Source organism: Lepisosteus platostomus, chromosome 20 (genome assembly GCF_059453375.1).
Source record: "Lepisosteus platostomus isolate fLepPlt1 chromosome 20, fLepPlt1.hap1, whole genome shotgun sequence".
NCBI lineage: Eukaryota > Metazoa > Chordata > Actinopteri > Semionotiformes > Lepisosteidae > Lepisosteus > Lepisosteus platostomus.
This window is the reverse complement of record NC_142630.1, coordinates 14,441,659-14,461,438: the sequence shown is the minus strand read 5'-3', so window position 1 is coordinate 14,461,438 and position 19,780 is coordinate 14,441,659. Positions and strand designations below refer to the sequence as shown.

Genomic DNA, 19,780 nt, shown 5'->3' with positions numbered 1-19,780 from the left:
GGTTAGGGTCCCTAGCAGTGAGCGCAGGTACAGCCCCGGGGGGAGGAGAACTGAGGATAGCTCTAGCCAAGCCCCCTCACTCCCAGCGGGAGAGGAAGGCGGGCTGGTGATGGCCTGGGTCCTGAGAGAGACGAGTCACCCGGGGCGGACTCAGCCCATCAGTCACAGCTTGTAACTGACAAGCTCGTAACTAAGTCCACTCCAGGTGACCTGCCTCTCTGCAGGGACCAAAGCCATCACCAACCTGCTTTCCTCTCCTGCTGGGAGTGAGGGGGCTTGGCTAGAGCTGTGATCAATCAGCCAGCCCCCGCCCAACCCCTCTCCTAAAAGGGGGTGGGCGAGGCTTGGTTTGATTGATGGGAGGAGACCACGCCCTGAAAGAGACCCAATATATACTAAGTTTTTTGGCGGGAAAATTTGGACCCACTTAAAAAGGGGGTAGCCTCTGCAGTTTTCAAGTCAAAATGCGATAGGGCGTCCCCTTGCGGTCGGGACTTCAAGGATAAAACAGCCCAACGCATGGTTTTTAAGAAACTGCAAAATCTCTCCGCCAAAAAACTCACCAACATCAAGGTTTTTCAGGACCAAGAGAATACAGAACTCTGCACAAAAAACGAAAGAACAAAATCAAACTTCAAGTAATAATTTATTGAGCGAAAATTGCATACAAAACAAAGCATTCCAGTAACGACAGATGCACAGGCTTTGAAGTGAACATTAACATGCATTTAAATTACAAAGTGTCAAAGCTCGGCTATATTAATGCTAAATGCTTTTACAAGTCAACAGAGTACGAAAAGACTACATGGGAAAAACACAGAAACATACAGCACGTTACTGGTTCTCCAAGGCATCTGTCGAGGCAGCGACCAGAATGAAGACTGGAAGTTCGTTGGATTTCCTGCAAAATAACAGAAATCTGTATTAGCTGTGCTTTCTGTTACAAACGGGTTCTCGAAATTATCCCAGCTTCTTACAATAAATCGAACCTCTGTATTGACTGACACGTTCAGAAGATGAAACAGTTGAATACCAAAGGCACAACACAATCAATACAGCTACATATTCTTTTTTTGAAACAACTTAGTTAACACATGAATAATTTATCCAAATCTTTATAGGCTCCCTTGTTTTAACAAAATGGTGTCTTGTGAATCTGTATTATGCGCATCAAAAAAGGTAAAAAGTGATCGCAGTTTTAGCAGAAAATGATTTCTATAAACCGCAGGGTTACAGTGCTGTCGGGTCAAAACCACTTCCGCCGTGGAGAAATCTAGTATCTCCTAGTTTGAGTCTACTTTTGACGAGGTGCATCACGTTTTCCAACAATTTTCGGGAGGTGCAGTATATACTGTACTTCAGTTTGATACGTGTGGTGTAAACGAATAAAAAGGTTTATACTTACACAGATAATTCCCGCAGCTGAGCCGAGCATGTCCCGCCCGAAGACACCAAGCTGGAAACACAAGAACAGACGCATTTAAAGGAGCATTTAAAGACAAGATTTAAAACAAGTTTTTTTCGTTTTCACCAGGGCACATAGTACAGAATTAAATAAAATACGTGTAAACAAATGAATAAAACGTTTATACTTACGTTTATACTCCCATTATTTAATGCGAGCCATGTCCTGCCCGAATACACTAAACTGAAGACACAAAACAGCAGAATTTAGAATTTAAACTAAAAAGTTTTACATTTTACCACGCATATAAGAACATATCACCCAACATACTCTAGAAAATAATGAAAAAGCTCTACAATTCTAGGTAGGTATTTCGTGAACCAAGTTAACGAAATGTTTGATAAAGAAAGATTAAGATATGCAGAAAGCGACGTTTTCATTCTGGTAAAACAGCAGTGTCTTTACTCCTACAACAGAGCTTTTCTCCATGTAAAAGGAATAGACGCGCTGTCTGTGTAACACAAGTGGCTTGTTAAAACTAACAAAAGCATTTTCTAGGAAAAGAAAAGACATTAAAACTGCTATATAGCTCCCAACGAAAATACATGTTTTACCTCTTTCTCCTGCGAGATTTAGACTTCATAATTACATGAGTAAAATTTTATCTACGTTCAAATAAACGAAAATGAAAAAATAAGAATAAAAACCGTGGAACAAACTCGCTCAGCGTCCTTCTCTCCCGCAGAACCTGGCGGACAGGTGCGCAGGGCGTGGCCTGAGAAAGATGTCACTCGAGTGGGCGTGGCTACAGGCTGACGGCGCAGCTTTCCTTTGTCTTGGCTCCTCCTCCTCGAGCATGCGTTCAGAACCCCCATGAGTTACAAGTTTCAAAGTCGTTTTTTTTCCCATGTCCACCTGAGTAATCACAGTTAGGGTATTTAATATTCATTAGTATCTGAGAGCCACAGGAATGTGAATGAACTGTAGGTGAGCTGTGGGGTCTAAGGATCTTTGCAGGACACTTACTGTTCTATAACGTTATTTATCTCACCACACACTCGGTTTACTACCTTTGTACTTTTTATTAGTTGTGCCATGCAGCTGATTTAAGAAGTTAATTTAAGAAGTTACAAGAACATGAGAAAGTTCAAATGAGAGGACAGTATTCAATCCATGCAGCCCTTTTGGCTACTGCTATCAGTTTGATTCGATCACCTCATGAGACATGATTAGGCTGTTGGTTTCAACAAAATGGCTGGATCGCCTGTGCCATTCTCCCACAACTCTTGGTGTAAAGGAACTTTTGACTACACTTCCCCATGACATCCTTTCACGTTTCCCTTTGTTCATGTCAATGTAGTTCACAGCGTATAATCACACTGCAACTACATTTTTATAACTGGTTAACTGCAGTAACGAGTTAACTCATTAGCATATTTTCAACATTAGTGCACTGTACTGAAGTACATATTATATTCAAATAAATTCAAATTTCTCAGTCTCCGTGCATATAAACCCTAAGCTTTATATGTGGATAAAAGATGAGGAAAACTGGAGTTCACAAGAGAGGAGGTGGAAGAATAGTTATAAGAACCCACAGCGACCCGAGACAACACGGTTACACTCGTTAAACCAGACGAACCCTCCCTTCCTTTTGAAGAGTCTGAACCTACCTGGCAGGAGATGAACAATTTCCTACAGAGGTCAAGAGCAGGATCAGCGCCTGAGCCAATGGTGTCCTGTACAAGTATCATGAATACTGCGAGAGGCTCAGGCAGAGACTCTGGCAGCTGTTGAAAGCAGCAGGGAGGAAGAACTAGCTCAAAGAAAGCTGGCTGATTGCACAGAGGCGTCTGACGCCACTATGGGCACCAACAGACATATCTAACACTCCAGACACACCCCCACACCCCTGACAGCCTGCTAGGGGAACTTTCTTTCTTTACACACACTCTCCTCTCCTGCTGATAATCACAGCCCCCTCATCTGAGCAACCAGACGCCTACACCAAGATGTCTGGGCCCCCAGCTCCTGGACTCTCAGGCCACAGTCTACAATCCTCCTATGCCTCTGTCCTCTCTCATCTCCTCTGAGCTCATGCCTGAGGTTTCTCACATCGCCGAGCCCTTCACTCGTGGTTTCCCGAGCTCAGTGAGCTTCACCTCTAGCTCTCACCCTCTGGCTGCTCCTTTTCGGGGAGCAGCAGTGGAACGCCCTCGAAACAGTCGCTCTACTGCCTTCTCTGCCTTACTGGCAGGCTGACACAGCAACAACCGAGGCTGCTTCTCTTCAAGGCCTTCCTTGCACCTCAGTGTCACTTCTCAATCTCTCCAGGAGCCGCCTGCTCCCGATGACTCATGGAGTTTCCTGCTCCCTCCTCTCGTGACCCGCCAGCCCTTGGACTTCCAGGTCCGCTCCCTGCCACTGACATCATCTCCCAACACCACCGGGCTGGGTCTCCCAGAGCTCAGAGTCTCCAGCACCTCATTCCCAGGCTGAGACTCCACACACTCATGTTAAAACCCACACAACCTCTCAGACATCTCACTCTCGTGTCCTAGGCTGAGCACACACAGCTGTCAGCACACATTCCTGTGTCCAGCCACCACTACTAACTCAGTCCGCCTCTCCGTGGACCCCTAACTCACTTTCTCATTCACAATGGACTTACTGCAGAGCCCCGTTCTCACACTGAACAGGCTGCTCTCTGTGAATAATCACATTCTTTATAAAGGATAATTTCCACCTGGAATAAGTGATCTCTCTCGGTCCCTTCCAGAATTCCTCCGATATTCTTCTCCCCAGTCTCCTCTGAGACCGTCACACTCATGTCTCTCCCCTAATCGGAGTTTCTTGAACTGAAGCCACTTCTCTGCTCTCATATCTGCCAGACCTGTTCTTTCCTACTGCTATTATTAGACACAGCTTCAGCCTGGTGACTCTCACTGCTGGGCCTCAGCCTGCATGTTAACAGGAGACCTGACCTCATGTCTCCTCTGGTCTGCCACTAACTCAGGAGTGATGTCCTAGCTTCAACCGTCCCAGAAAAGTTTACAGCCTGATCTTATAATCACTTCTGATGTGATGATGCTACATTGGTAGGGGGAGAAAGGATTTACAGAAATCCCGGATAAAACTGAAAACAAAATGTTATATCAGATTCTACTGATGATTAAAACAAGTCACCCTGCTAGTTTATTTAAATGCCTACTTACCAAACCACCAGACAATTCTCATAAAAATGGAAGGAGGCTGCTAATCAGGAAAAAACATCTATACAGGGTACAAAAATATTGTAAGGCAAATTCTATGTCTCAAAGTAATGCTTCAATCTCCTTAGTTAACTGAAATCCCAACACTCTCATTAATTATTATTGTCTTATAAATACAGAGGATTATTAGAAAAGCATGCATTTATATCGTGTCTGCAGCATTGGCTTTCTCCTTTGTGATACATCAACTGCTATTGATTCATAACACTATTTCAATCATAGCAGGCATTAACAAGTGTTCTGACATAGGAAGATAAATAATAATGGTAAATAATTACCATTTTTTCTTAATCTATTTGTGAAATAGGTTGAGGTATGTTGAAAGGTTTACAAAGAATGATTCATAATTGTGCAAGGAAAAATGATTTAAGCAATGTCATACTGTCTCTAGAAGGCTTCTGCAAGAACCTTGCATTTTGGCTCAAGCCCAGACTGTGGTGTTTCTCTGAGCCAAGATGGCTTCTGAGCAGGCAGGGATCTGGAAGCAGGTGAGCATTATTGAGCTGGACACAGCTGGGCATTCCACATGAGGATTGTAGGGCTTTCAGGATAGGTTCCCATGGAATTAGCCAAGTCCCTGTAATTAACAAAGAGGCTTATAAAAGTGAAGCCTGAGGGCCCAGAGGGTGAGAGAAGAATGATTTATTGTGAGTTGTATTGCTCTTGTTGCAATGACTCAGGAATAGTGGAATCTGTTTGATGAAAAAAGCAAGATATCAATGGCTTAGAAAATGCAACATGAACTTTGTTACCGAAGCTAGCTTATCATCTGTGGGGCTTGGCTTGGAAATGCAGTAAGTCCTCCTATCCAGTAGGGAGTGGCATGTGCCTGTGTGCGTGTGCCCGCCTGGCCATTGTAGACTTCGTAGTCTGTGATGCTAAATGTAGATGAAGAAATGATCCGGGTAAGGTTGAGGAGCTTGGGAGTCAACAGTAGGAATGTTGGTATTGAACTGTTATTCTGAGACTGCTACAATGACCACTACATTTTTTTTCAAACTTGGTCAAATAACCTCTTTTCAAGAAGCAAATGTGTGCTTTGTTCCCCCCCCTCCACAGCTACTGAAAAAAAACGCCCTGTTGATCATGTGGGAAGAAGGGAGACTGGTGGCAGAAGCTGTATGATGGGAAAGGGACATCCTCCACACTGCAACTGTAATGTGGAACAGATGTGTGGTTTGTATGGTGATCCTCTGACCTTCTGTCATGTCTGTGCAATAAAGTTAAGGTGCTGCTGAAAGTCTTTTTTTCTTTTTTTGTATATAGCCATTAATTTCTCTAAACTGTCCTCTGTTGTGGTACCACTGGGTCATGTGTGATTTAGTGATAACCCTACCTTCAGGGGTAGCTTTTCTTGGGCAACAATGCCACCTTGAGGAATTGTTCTATCTGAGGGTGTACAATAAGGGAAAGTTGGAGATACCTTCTGGTTAGGTCTAAATAGAGGTGAATCATTCCTTGCAATAACCAAGGAGCTTCAGTTGTGGTTGTTGGATTATAAATAGCCTGAGACTTGCAACTGCAGGAGAACTCTGGTATCAACAGGACGAAGGGCGCACGGGAAACCAAGGTGCCAAGCTGGCAGGTAACAGGGTTTCCTGGCTGTTTGCTTTCTGTAGCTGCTATAGGCTCTGTTTTCCTCAGAGGTGTGGAGTAGCTCAACTGTCTGAATTATGTGAGGGCCCTGCCCATCAATCCCCCCATAAGCCTGCCCAGCATCCTCCAACCCTTTGAAGATGCCCTTTCTCCAAAAAGCTGGACAGGAGAAGGGATCTCCACACTTCATCCTGAAACATGCCAATTGAGTCACCCACTATTTAACTAGGAGCACCGGGGAAAGATTGTGCTGCTCTGTAACCTGATCACTTACTACTAGGTGCCCCTTACCTTGAGGGGTCTTCTGATCTGTTGCAACTCTTAGAATTTCACATCAAAGGGAGAGTTGGTCCGGGTGCTTAAATCATCACTTAAGTATAGAGTCTGCTGAGCTCAGGTTCTCCAAAAGTGGGGTTGAGAGAGCTTAATCTAGAGCAGAAATGCTTTCGTTACTACAAGGCTGTGCCACTGATGGAGTACAGTACATAAATTCTAGTAGCTTATTAGATTTAATTGCTGTCTAGTACATGGCAAAGTTACCATTCTTCCTGAGTTATTTTGTATAACTACTTCACATATGGCATTGTTGGGGGGCAGGCACTTACTTGGTAATTTAACATTTATACAGAATGCCAGGGATTACACAAAACATGCATGCATATCGCACATACAGACATTTCCTGGAGATACTAAAGCTGTACCTTAACACTCCAGGACCTAATAGTCTCATCTTCATTGTTTGATGGGTTGTAGCCCACTAGTCATTTCACTACTGTGCAAGACTAAGTCCTCTTCTGTAGATAGTGCTTTCCATCCTCAAGTACTTTACTGTACATGTCAGCTTGAGTTAACTTCATCTTTGTCGTTGTGGAAATGCAGCACAAGGTGAGACACACCAACAGCCCTGCATTACAATCTGTGTGGACTTTGCTTAAATAATCAGGTGGATAAGATGAACCCCTTAAAGAAGGAGTAAGATGGAAGAGCACCATCTACAGGTCTCTCCCACCCCACACACTACTTGCAGTAACAGCCAGGATTTCAGGATCTCAGTAGGCTCAGACTTGATATAAGATTAGGGTACAAGGCTGTACTATTGTTGCATGTTCTTTCCAGATCTGCTTCCTCCCTGCAGAGGTGAGGGGTTTTTTGGGGAAAAAGCTCAGAGACAAGCTCTACTGGCAGCTGGGGGGCTGGAATTCCTTTTTTTCCCCCTATTGGTCAGTTGCTGTGGAGCCTTCTCCGTGTTTAAGGGGAAGAAAGAAAACAATGTTTCGGCTGTGGAGCTGCCTTCTCACTCGCGAAGAAGGCTCCACAACCAAAAGGTTTTCTTTCTTCTCTTTTCAGCGTGGAATAAACCTTTACTTTTTTCTTTAGAGTCTATGGATGCTGACGCAGCTACCCACCTGAACTACTATAACTATATATAACCAACAGTGTAGGACCCGGTGTCACTGCTCACTGAAGCAGGTAACATGTTAATGACTATAAATCATGTAATTGCTGTGAAAACCAAGTACACAAAGTATGTCATTCACAAGCTATGAAAGATTTAAAAGGAATATAATTTGATTGCATTTTTACCCTTGTGTTGTTGTTGTAAATTTACAAATGTTGTCAGGCGTTGGCTACACTTTGGACTTTTAAAAAATGTAGATATGTTCAATTTTATGTGAAAAAAAGTATTTTCAAACATTTCCGAGGTCTGCATGTGTGAGTCAGTAAGAGTTTCCAATGTTGTTCTGCAGATGCGTTATGAACTACCAAGGTCAACTTAGTACACTGTGCCCCCTTAAACAATTTCCTGGTGCTTTTTCACGATTCCAAATTTGCTTTGCAAATAGTAAATAGTTAATGAGAGTAATACAGGAAGTTACCATTTTCAAATAAGTGGCTCGTATGAGAGATGAGTCGAATCGTTAAACGTTCCTTGATATGCATATTTAAAATGGACACAATGAGAAACCAATTACTTCTCCAGTGTTAAAAAATATTGGAAATATTGACAGCTACGAAGAAGTGTGGTAGTACTGAGTTTTATTTTATTTTTTGCAGGGTCAGTTAAACATTTACAATACAGTTATTTCATATTACAAAATTATTTACAAAAATTACGTAGTCACTCCACTGTTTATTTTTAGGCACAAATGCTTGTGTATGAAAAGTAACCAAATAGTTTGGTAAATCGTCCAGTTTTGTTTCTCTGCTATGGGGATAACAAAAAAGTCAAGAGAAACCCCAGAGGTGCGACCATCTTTCTGAGGAAAAACTATGGGTGTGTGCATCTGCAAGATACACAAATACTGTACTGTGCAAATACAAGCACTAGTTCTACCAGGGGGTCCTGATACCTGATCTTGGAACATCCCAGTCTAGCAGGTTTTGTAGGCAGCCTTTAAATCACCAGCTGAAGGCCTGAAGCAATGGGACAGGATCTCTAAAGTCAGGACATTTGGAACAACAGAAGATCCTTCGGTCCTCAAGGATCAGTATTTGCTTCTGACTGACCAATTCTAAATAAACTCAACTGATCGACTGGTTAAATGATTCTGATCTCTGAATCATCAACGATATTGGGTGACTTATGAGAATAACTGGATTGGGGCTCTCCATGACCAGGGTTAGAGACCCCCTGGGTTGTACATAAAACAATCAATAACCTATTAAAGATACATGGAAAAATACGATTTTTCCTTCATTACTTGGGATCCAGAACAAGGAAAACAAAAGCTGCTCTAGTGTGCCAAGAGGCTGGCAGTCCACACCACTGGATACAAACAAAGGTCCATCTTTTTTTAAGAAGTTGCTTGTACAGCCGATTGTACTGTAACCATTGCAGATTCTGCTGCATCGATACAAAAGAGGTCTCAAGGCGAGTTTGTTTAAATCGACTGAAACACGGTGAAGGCATTCTCCACATCAGGCATGAAAAACTCAGATGCTAGGCAGCTGTAATGTCTTTTGGGTTTCAATCTCGGTCAACTTCGTAATTAACTTAAAAGCTTAATTGTCTGACTTACAGTAAAAATGCACACCCTCACGCATGCATGGAGCCCAGTGAGTCACCACCAGGTCCCTGACTGCGGTGGCGCTGATGCCAGTCTCCTGCTGCTGTCTCGTGCCCCCGCTACTATCAGGTCAGGCAAACCTGTGTAAATCGCAGTCACGAAGAATATGCTACACTAAGAGCCTCTTTATAGCTAAGTGTACATTCTCTGCCACCTGTGTAACTACAGGTACCAATTTGCACCCCAATAAATATAAATATGGACTAGAACATGGTAAAAATCAAATATCTTCGAATAACTATCCTGCAAAATGTACAGAAAAGAAGGAGAGGGGTGATGAGTGCTAATGAATACAGCAATAATTAAAAGGGAAACAGATGACTCATCCTTATGCGTTTCGAGATAACGAAAACAGGATCTGACTGAAACTACAAAACACTGTCCTAAATTTTATGGTATTAAAAATAACTTATCTTCCAAGTTACTCACTCCGATGTTTTGACTGCTCTGACCAGAGCAGGATTGTCCCAGCGTTTATCCCGGCTTGAGTCAGGCTTACGCTGGTATTGGCTTGTCAGAAGTCTCAAACTTTGAAATGTAATGTCATCTAATGCTAAGCAACAGCGACATTTTAAATTTTTGAAGCCAAGTGTAGTCACCGATTAAATCCTGGGACAAAGCAGACAAAAATCTGAAACACAGCATGGGTAATGTGATTCAGGAGACAGGAATGAGTGGAGCATGGTGAAAGAGTAATTCTCGACTACATGCTGAAACATTCACTGAAGAAAAAAAGTAAATGCTGAGAAACGACAATGTTATAAATCTCAGAAGTCTACAGTCTCATCATCTCACCACTTGGTTTTCACAAGAACAAAGATATTTCCTCTAAATTCAAACTTCTCCCAAGATTAGAAGCCAACAAGTTCAGCTGGCCCTTCATGTCTGCAATCCAAGAACTCCGGATCACTTACATACGAGCTAGCAAGACTAACAGAATCACTGCACTGAAACACACAGAAACAGAGATGCTTGGATAGCAAGAGCTTTTCCACCCAACCATATCCACTAACCAAGTGCACATCCCGTTCCGTTATAACGCTGCATGAACACAAGACCTTGAGGCTTTTTAAAACAAGACATGCCAAAGCTATTGCCTGAACCAAATGTTTAACATTTAGCATGTTTAGCTTTGCAGACATGCAAAAGCCAGTTTGTGTACTCTCTGTGCGTTAAGTGCTCCTGCCTTATAAATACTATAAGATTTCTTTCTTTATGTGAATACTTCAGAGGTATACAAGTCCCAGGCTAGCAGTAGTTACAGCTGCTCCATCATAGCACCAAGCATTTATAATAGGTAGAAAAAATAGATGACTACCATTTTGTCTTTTAAATGAATTCTGCAAGATAGCAACATTTCACTTTTCAGAATTAAAGTGCTTGTTGTTAGAACATGGCAGATATCCAATGAACAAAGTAGCTTGAAAAACCCTCAGATTACTGCAATTTCTAAAATATTTTCCTCCATCTAGACTTCTAAAGAATTGTTTCTTTTCTACTTATTATATTCCTTAATCAGCTCAAATTAATTTAAAGTGACAGCGATTCAAATCATAAGAAACAATTCAAATACTTTAAAATTTGATTCCAGCATCTGTAGAAATTCCAGCTGTGTCTAAAGTTAGGAATTGTTTCTAATCAAATAACATTCAAAAACCACGAAAAAAAAACAGGTTTTGAATGCGCTCACAGTAAATGCCAAACTGGCCAAAGACACATTACTCGTGTCAGAGAAAACGCCTGTTGCTCTGCCTAAATTAAATGGTTAAGACATCACAAAACCCTAAACTTCCTTCTGCAAACAAATTTTGTAACTAAAGGAGACAGTAATACTGTACATGCAAATTTGAAGAACATATGCTGTTCTTAAGGAAGTGACCATGAAACATGTAAATTATTTCAAACACATTTGAGTTTTTCTCAAAATAGGAACTTGTGGGGTTTCATGTTTTTCCGTGCATTAAAAGGTTCAAACCCGGAGCCCTCAATTCAAATGCAGTGCACTTCCTGTGGTGAGATTATTTAAAGCTTTGTAGCTATAAAGACATATCAAAGTCCCCTGATGGTCTTTTTCTTTCTAAGGCAACCTAACACAGCAAGGCAAAGTCACAGTACAGCCAAATGCCATGCTTGCGATTTTTTTTTTGTTTAAAAGAAGTTTGTAAAAATTGAAAAAGATATTAATTTCCTTCCCCCCCCTACTTCATCGGCAGCACTTCTAAGATTATGCCTTTGAAAGACAAATTGCTACACCACTTTGGTCAAGTTACGCAAGAAGCCTGCAGCTGGTAGGCAGGAAGCCTTCACTGCGGTCCGTCCCGATGCCTCTGCATCCTGCGTTCTGCAGCCGCTGCCAGCATTCTGCGCCGCAGCGTCAGAGAGTCCGAGCTGGGGTTATCAACCTCTGAAGAAGGCAGGGTTTCCTCCTCCTCTTCCTCCTCCATCTCCTCTGGGCTCTTACTGAGATATCGCCTGAAAAAGCGGGGAGCAGAGTCAATAAACCAACCCTCAAAAAGGTTACCTTGATTACCTCCAATTTTTTCTTCCTCCCCTAAAGGATTGTGGGAGTACGGGGCAAGCTCCCACAGTCCTTTAGGGGCAAGCTACCCTCCCGGGCTATCGAAGACAATACCCTGGCTTCTTTCAAGAAACAAGCTAAACAACATCCACAGATCAATTAGCGACTAAGACAAGTGAACTAGACGGTAAACATTCTCTTGCTCTGACAAGTCATATGTGCATGTGTGCCGAGATGCAGAGTAAAAATTTAACATTGTGGGTAGAGAAAATAAATTGCTTTGGGCCGCTCAACAAAGCTGTAAACTGGACATTACCTTCATGCCCACATCAGATTTAAGTCTTAAGTCTCAGCTGTAAAATCAAGTTTCCCTTTCTGCATGTTGGACCACAGCTACGATTACTATGAATCTAACAGCAGCAGCAGTATTCACAGAAAGTATTCTAGACATACAGTGGCCACAGTGGCACAAAGGCTTCACTGCAAATGGAAACAGTACTGCAGAATCAGCAACGGTTCTCACTTGAGACACACAAGAGCTGAGAAGGGTGTACCTGCGTGCCTGCTGCAACAGGTCCTCCTTTCTCTGTAACAGCATCCTCTGTCTCTCCTCAGCTGATTTGGAGAAGCGGCTGCCCCTGGCCTCAAAGTCCTCGGTCTCGCTGGGCACTGCCTCACCGCCTCCGCTAGCCCCAGTGGGCTCCTCGGGGGAAGACGTCACCTGCAGGACAGGGCGCTCGCTGGGCTGAAAGTGTCAGGAGACAGAAAGTCAAGCAGGGAAATCCAGGTCAGGGAGGTTTCTTGATTCTTCTTTTCAGGGTGTTCTGAAAACCTACCCGTTGCGTGGTGTTGTACAGGCTCAGAGAATAGCTTCAATAACTTCAGCAGGGTTAAATAAAATGTGTTGGGACAAAGCAGGTGAGGCTTTAGGAACCTTTATGCTAAAAAGTATCTTTACAGCTTTCAAACAGCTGTGCGCACAGAACAAGATGGTTCTGCTTCTGAGGCTTCATTCACATCCGCGGAGCGGTGGCACTGTTGCTAAGGATCTGCGCCTGTGGCTGGGAGGTTGCAGGTTCAAATCCCACGGCCAGCAGAGGAATCCTACTCTGTTGGGCCCCTGAGCAAGGCCCTTAACCCCAGGTGCTCCAGGGGCGCCGTATAAATGGCTGACCCTGTGCTCTGACCCCAAGCTTCTCTTCCTGTCTGTGTGTCTCATGGAGAATATATATGCGAAAAAGACAAATTCCTAATGCAAGAAATTGTATATAGCTAATATCTTTAAAATTTACAGATCTTTAAAATCATCATGCTCAAGTTCCTATGAGAACTAATCAAGAAGTAGCAAATTTGTCTACTGATGTATTTCTTAAAAATGTAAAATTGTGCGCATAAATGTACACAGCACGGCAATCTTCAAGCGCCCAGAGCTGCTGGCAGTCGTGGGTGACTTGCCTGCTGGGGGAAGGGAACCTGTATGCGCCCCTCCAGGATGTTGTCGGTGGTGATCTCCACAGAGCGCGTGAGCTGGAGGTCCTGCAGCACCAGGTGATACGGCACCTGAGGAAACATCTCCTGGATCTGGTGGGCCTGCAGGAGGACAGGAAAAAGAAGCTGCCATTGAACTTTCCATGTCAAACAGCTATTCGCTGCTTTTCCCCAGGAGCACAGAATTATTCAAAATGTTTTTCAGTATCCAGTATCCATCTAAAACCAACTCTGATGGAACGAGCACTAAAAAGGTTCTCTGAACGGTCTTGTAATTTTTAACGGTTTGATTCAGCACTATACCACATCCTGCGTACTCACCATGGCATTAAGCTGGGAGTTGTTGGCCTGTGCAATTCCAAGAATGTTAGTTGTGTGCATAACTTCCACTGAAAAACTGGGCAGCCAGCTCGCAATGCGGGAACCTACAAAGTACAATGCAAGAAAAGAATCTGCAAAGGATTCCAAGCCATTTTGCATTAAATCAACAATACTTATTACACAGTCAACTCGCAACGTATACAGGGGTTAGGGATTTTGAGCGGTGTATAAAGAAAGTCACATATAGTCAACTTTGACCCTATCACCCTTACAAAAAAACTAACTTCTTAAGGTAATACAAGATATCAAATATAAGTATAAAAACAGTAAATAAAAGTTAATATGACTGTTTAGGCTCATTAAGTAGCTATAGATGGCTTTTTCAGGGAATAAAGCATTTTTTCCCTATATTTTTATTTTCCAGAGCCAAACACATAAAAGCTGCGACCACATAAGGTTCAGTTGCAAGTCTACCGTATTTATAAAACGTCTTTAACGGGTTCAGTTAGCGGACAGCAGCAGGGGCAGCGTGCCTCACCGTCGAAGTGGAAGAAGTGGTTGTGCTGGTTGAGGTGAGGCCTGGCCTCTCCCGCCGGGCCTGGGCCGATGGCGTCGTCCAGCACCTCTCTCTGCCGGTCCTCCCTGGCCTGGCCGCCCTCGCTGATGTTCAGAGACATGCGGCAGGTGGGGCAGGAAGTGTCCTGCTCCAGCCAGGAGCGCAGACAGGAGCTGCGGGACACAAACACCAACACAGTCAGCCTGGACCACAGACAGGTCCCCACTGATCGGCCATCGCTCTTAGAAAACTCCAGGATCTAGCCCTAAGAGTGCCGCAGAAAGACAAAGCTCTTCCCGGGTTATTATTACAGTTAATTGTTTACCATAACCAAACTCCTTCTATTCAATCGAATAGGTCAAAACGTTCTGTACTACATTTTCACAACAGAAGCAAAATAGCAACTTTCGGTTCATGTATGCGTGTTCTCCAACCAGGCTTTAAAAAGTTATTCAAACGACTGAGAAAAGGAATAAGACCCAAGTCCAGACATGTGTTGAAAACTGATCGGAACAGGGCGTACTTGTGGAAGAGATGCCCACAGGGCAGTTTGCGTGCCGCCTGCATGGAGTCCCAGCAGATGGCACAGTCATCGTTGTTGGCAGCCAGCTCCTCAGCTGTAGCCACAGCAAACCTGCAAGCCAGGACAGGGGCACAGATTACTCACCGGCCTGAAGTGGCAGTAAACTGGTCTTCACTTAGACAGGCACATTGAGAGCAACTGTAACAGTCAGAAGGGGAAAAAGATGCTAAACAAATATTGGATGAAAACAAGCATAATCTTTACACATAAGAAAGTTGGGAAACCTAAGGAGACCTTAAGTCTCTCTCCTGCAGTTGTCATTGTATACAAGGTCCTCGCAGTCTATCTGCTTCAAGCTGGGTGCTCACCTGGCCTCCATGTTGCCAATGACACGCAAGTAGTTCTTGTGGCGCCGAATCCTGCGTTGCACTTCGTGGAAAAGGTAGCGAAGCTGCATGAATATCACCAAGCTGGCCATCGACAGCCAAATGTTGCCAAAGAGCTAGAGAAAGACAAGAGCAGCAGGCAGCAAAGCCCATAGTCATCGGCAAAGATCATTCTTTTAAAACAGAACTTTTGACTACCCTCTTAATCCACTTATTGATGAGAGAACTAAAGCACTTCCTCAAGCGTGCACCATCTGATTACAAGTTCCCCCCCCCCCCCCATTAGTGCACTAATATTTTTTTTTTTAACGTAAAAGCAGTTTAGAAACTTCAGATTTTATTTGAGATCCATTATCAGAGAGTATGGCTGCAGCAGCTCAAAGCCCAATACTGGAAGCTTGGGGCGCAAGAATGAACGGCGTCTTTGACAGGGTGACTGGTGCATATTTTATGAAACCGAAGCCTGCTTTTGATGAAATCATATCAACCACCTCTGAAGGAGATAAAAAAATTTGACAAATTTTGTTTTGCAGGGCTTCATGATGGCTAGGGGATAAGGCATCCATCCTTCAAAATCACTTAGGCCTGGCAAGGATCTCAGCAACCTGAAGCCCAGCCCAAGGGCACAGGGCACAGGGCACAGGGCACAGGGCACAGGGCACAGGGCACAGGGCACAGGGCACAGGGCACAGGGCACAGGGCACAGGGCACAGGGCACAGGGCACAGGGCAACACTTACGCCCTGGACCAGACAACATGCCACCAACTTGCCGCAGGGAGAACCATATGTAATGCAACACCACATGCACAATCTGGAAAGTAAACCGCAGACAGTTCTGGGCTGTGGTGACATATGATCCAGGACTTTCTTCTGGCTCTTACTAGCATATGAATGTGATGCATGAGATCGAGGGACAGCAGGGCCAGCTCCATGACGAAGTCAGTGTAGTACACATAGGTGCCCTTGCTCTCCCAGGTGCCCTCGTGGTTCAGGTCCCAGAGGTGGATGGTGTACCTGTAGCAAACGACAAGACCGGGAGTCAGGAGCCCTAGCTAACAAACCAAGCAATGCAGTACTGGGTCCCAGGGCATTTTTCCCCCATACAAATCAGTAACCAAAACGTCAAAGAAAAGTTTAAACAAATAAAGATTATGGTGCTATCTTGTACACTGTACCCTGCAGCTTTGTAGGTTTTTTTAACTGTAAGCCAGATTTTCCCCTTTCAGTCTGAACAACATCTGGATGTTATGTTTTCTTAATCAGACAGCTGAACTGAAGCATACGGCTACATGTCAGATGGCACTCACCGCATGATGACATGACCGGTCCGCACAGTGACCAGCAGACACTGGAAAACAAAACATCCACAGACATTAGGATGACTATACAGTATTATAACGTCTTAGTCCCAATTTAACATTATGGCACTTCCTGTACAGATCACAAATTTGTGTTCTTACATACAGTTATTTCCAAACTACACCCTGAATCTGTCAGCTGATTCCTTAACTAGCGTATGTAAACATATCTGAAAATATCCCCAGATTGGCTCAAGACTGCCTCTTGAAAAATTAACCACAAAAGTATTATGTGATGTAGAGCACAAAGGGTAAAATCCATCATGAAAATACACTTCAAACTCTTATATCTTGTAAGCAAAACTTGTGGGATTATGTGCATTATGTGCATTACTTGAAATTTCTTTCAATACAAAATGCTGAGAAAGCTCTATCCTCGAGAGACGATCAATGTTGAGTAATTTAGGAGGAGACTGGTCGTACCTCAGCAGCCATGAAGGCCACAGTGTGCATTCCATGGGACAGCCCCACTAGCCCACAGACAAGAGCCAGCCCACAGCAGGAGATCATCATGGACACCAGCAGGGACAGCACTCGCACGTGGCTGCTCATGGGGGTGGTGGGCGAGAACGACAGCTGGGGAGCACACAGAGCATGAAGAATATGGGGTTCTGTCCCCTCCCGTCCATTTCTAAGACCGTTTCATGTGACCCAGTGACAAAATCACTGTATGCAAGGATTTGGCACGTCTGCAGGATGGTGCAGATTTCCTTCAACAAAAGTTAATAGCCGTACTTTCAGATTGCTTTACACATCCCACCATCTAAACCAGAGGAGCTGCTATAAGGTGACACCAGTCATAAGACATTAAAAATGAGGGTTAAACTAAAGACGGGAAATACACCTTATGGACTTCCAAAAGATCGCTTGTCTAACGAGCTGGCCTTGCGGGGCACAGACTGCATAGCAAATAACAGCACACACCTGACTTTTTGAATGGTCCAGTGCTACTTACATATTCAAACCGATCTTTGCAGAGCTGGACCATGAGATGCAGAAAGACCAGCACTGCAAACCAAAGGCACCACATGACCACTTCTTCCACAGTCTGCACATTCAGCACACCAAAGATGAAGATAAACTTGTAGAAGATAAAGTTCCAGAACTTGTCCTTCAGGTGCTGCAGAGATTGACGGACAGATGCTAAGGCTCACATCAACAATTCTAACAGCTTTGCTAACACTCGTGCAATCACAGAATGTTGTAAGGTTGCTTCGGTGTTTAGCTGGCATTTCTTTTGGTGTTGGAGCTAAAATGGCACGTGGCTGATAAAGTTAAAAATGATTAGCTATAATAATTCAGTCCATAAAAAAAGATTCAACCATTACTTAAATTAATCAGAAGGTTGCATTCAATACATAAACTTCACAGCTAAATAATTAAAAGACTGAGAAAAGTCAGACCAAACCATCACATTCAAGCTCTGTCTGAGAGGCTTCTCAGGGGATTAAAGTTGTTCAGTTACCAAATCTCTAGGCATTTTGTGAATGATTAACAGAACAGACTTTATTGTCCACATTACCACTTAAATAAACTTGAGAAAACCGAGTTAAGCCTAATGTAACTTATATGTGTATCTCAGCATGAAGACTGACATCATGCGGCCTTTTTACTAAACCGGAATCCTCTTGACAATCTCGTGATGCAATACTGATGCACTCTGCTGTAACTGTGTAAACATGCTGTTGCACACTTATTTACTTAGATGTCTTGAAAACCCACAACATTTTCAAAACAGGAGCATACCTGCGTAACAAAATCACAGAAAAGGTGCCTGCTTAGTTTTGCGCACAATTAAAATTGAATCACTACAGTTTATCATAAGTATGAATTTTAGACCTCTCATTTTCCCAGGTGTGAAAAGGAAAAGAAATCCGATTCTCATTACCTGCCTCTCACTGACTCTCAGGGGGCCGAACACCATGTACTGAATCATTCTGGCAATCATCATCAGGAAGCAACACGCTGTGTTTACCAGGACCTGTGTTGTGGGGGCAAAACAGAGTCACGGGTACAAAAACAATCTACACTGTAATCCATGTGGCATCACCTTACATGTAACCTCTTCAGTAGTTTAGCGTAAAGCAACAAATGTGCTCGGTAAACATACAGCCACTTAGCACGGTTACAGAAACCCACTCAACATCTGTTTGCACAAAATCTGAAGTTAATCCAAGCTCCTGCACGATCGAATTGTTCAGTTGGCATGAAGTCATGGTTTTTTTTTCTGCAACAAATAAACATTGACTGTTCTCATCAGCTCCATGCCTGTGGAAACTTGAGCACTGCTGGTATTCTGATTAGTCCTAATTTTAGTTAAATCGCTTGGCATTCATGGATCGCACCCTGGAACTTCAGAATATTAAGAATGGCGAGAAGCAAAACGAGTCCAGTCAAACAATTTGGCTTGTTAGGTGTCTATTTCTGTTTTACCGTTTTAAATGCACTTTCACACAGTTTCCATTTGTGCTCTCTGGTTCATGTTGCACTGTTGATACTGAAGATTTCTAAAATTTGAATCAGGCTCCTTGAAGTCTTCTCTGTTCCAAGACAAAAAAGGTCTTACCTAGGCTGATCCCAGAGCAGAAATATATTTTTATAAAGTGGTGACCAAAGCACCTTGAGATACTTTAACTTGAAAGGCAGCAGATAAATAAATAATACTCTCAACAGGAGTACGGGAACCGAACAACGGCATCACAGTTAGAATGACACTGTCAATTTAATTTGAAAATAAGAAATGAACACATGCCACCCCTTTAAAATGAATAACGTAAAACACAATACCCATCTGCATTGGATTCCTGCTTTGTCTACCTACATACCCAAACAAAAAAGCTGTCCGAAACGAGGTACCACAGCACATCTGCAGCGACTCCGTTCCCGACGCCGTCAATCTGGTTCTCGTCCTGATCCGGGCTGGGGTGGGGGTCTCCGGCTTCAGGCAGGCTGTAGCCCGGCTCGGTCACCGTGCTGTAGGCGCTGAGGATGCTCCCAGCCAGCAGGACCGCGCTCAAGCCAGTGTAGGTCCGCAGGCTGGGCCACGGGAACCGCTCCAGGAACAGCAACGGCATCCTGGCGCTCGACCGGCTCCGAGTTCAATAAATACAATCGGTTTCAATACCTTGTTTCACGGACTCGACACCGCGGAGATGCGATCAATAACGGTTTAAATTGGTTCTTTTTATTGAAGTAAAACGTTGTAAAAAAAAAACCCAGTCAAACTAATTAAGAGTGACAGATTCAGGCCGGAGAGACTACATGAGGATAAGCCAGTTCAAAGTTGTT

General features: G+C 43.6%; 1 protein-coding gene and 1 long non-coding RNA gene across 3 annotated transcripts; both read right to left on the bottom strand.

Annotated features, from left to right (window-relative positions):
* Positions 1-298: 298 nt before the first annotated feature.
* On the bottom strand, positions 299-5,724 carry LOC148644590 (uncharacterized). 2 transcript variants are annotated; one of them, XR_015928768.1, is made up of 5 exons: positions 2,020-5,724; positions 1,597-1,648; positions 1,406-1,456; positions 829-901; positions 299-602 (listed from the first exon to the last, which is right to left on the bottom strand). It is a non-coding gene; the product is annotated as an uncharacterized LOC148644590 (long non-coding RNA). The 2 variants fall into 2 exon arrangements; XR_015928767.1 differs by lacking the exon at positions 299-602 and having other exon boundaries at positions 621-901; positions 2,020-4,950.
* Positions 5,725-8,293: 2,569 nt separating this feature from the next.
* On the bottom strand, positions 8,294-19,712 carry LOC148644589 (E3 ubiquitin-protein ligase AMFR-like). The gene is made up of 13 exons (XM_088614479.1): positions 19,318-19,712; positions 18,381-18,473; positions 17,448-17,612; positions 16,916-17,068; positions 16,442-16,482; positions 16,016-16,148; positions 15,116-15,249; positions 14,748-14,858; positions 14,207-14,397; positions 13,669-13,772; positions 13,315-13,449; positions 12,414-12,604; positions 8,294-11,813 (listed from the first exon to the last, which is right to left on the bottom strand). Exons 1-13 carry the CDS (start codon positions 19,564-19,566, stop codon positions 11,645-11,647), a joined length of 1,869 nt encoding a protein of 622 aa, XP_088470605.1. The 5' UTR covers positions 19,567-19,712; the 3' UTR covers positions 8,294-11,644.
* Positions 19,713-19,780: the final 68 nt, after the last annotated feature.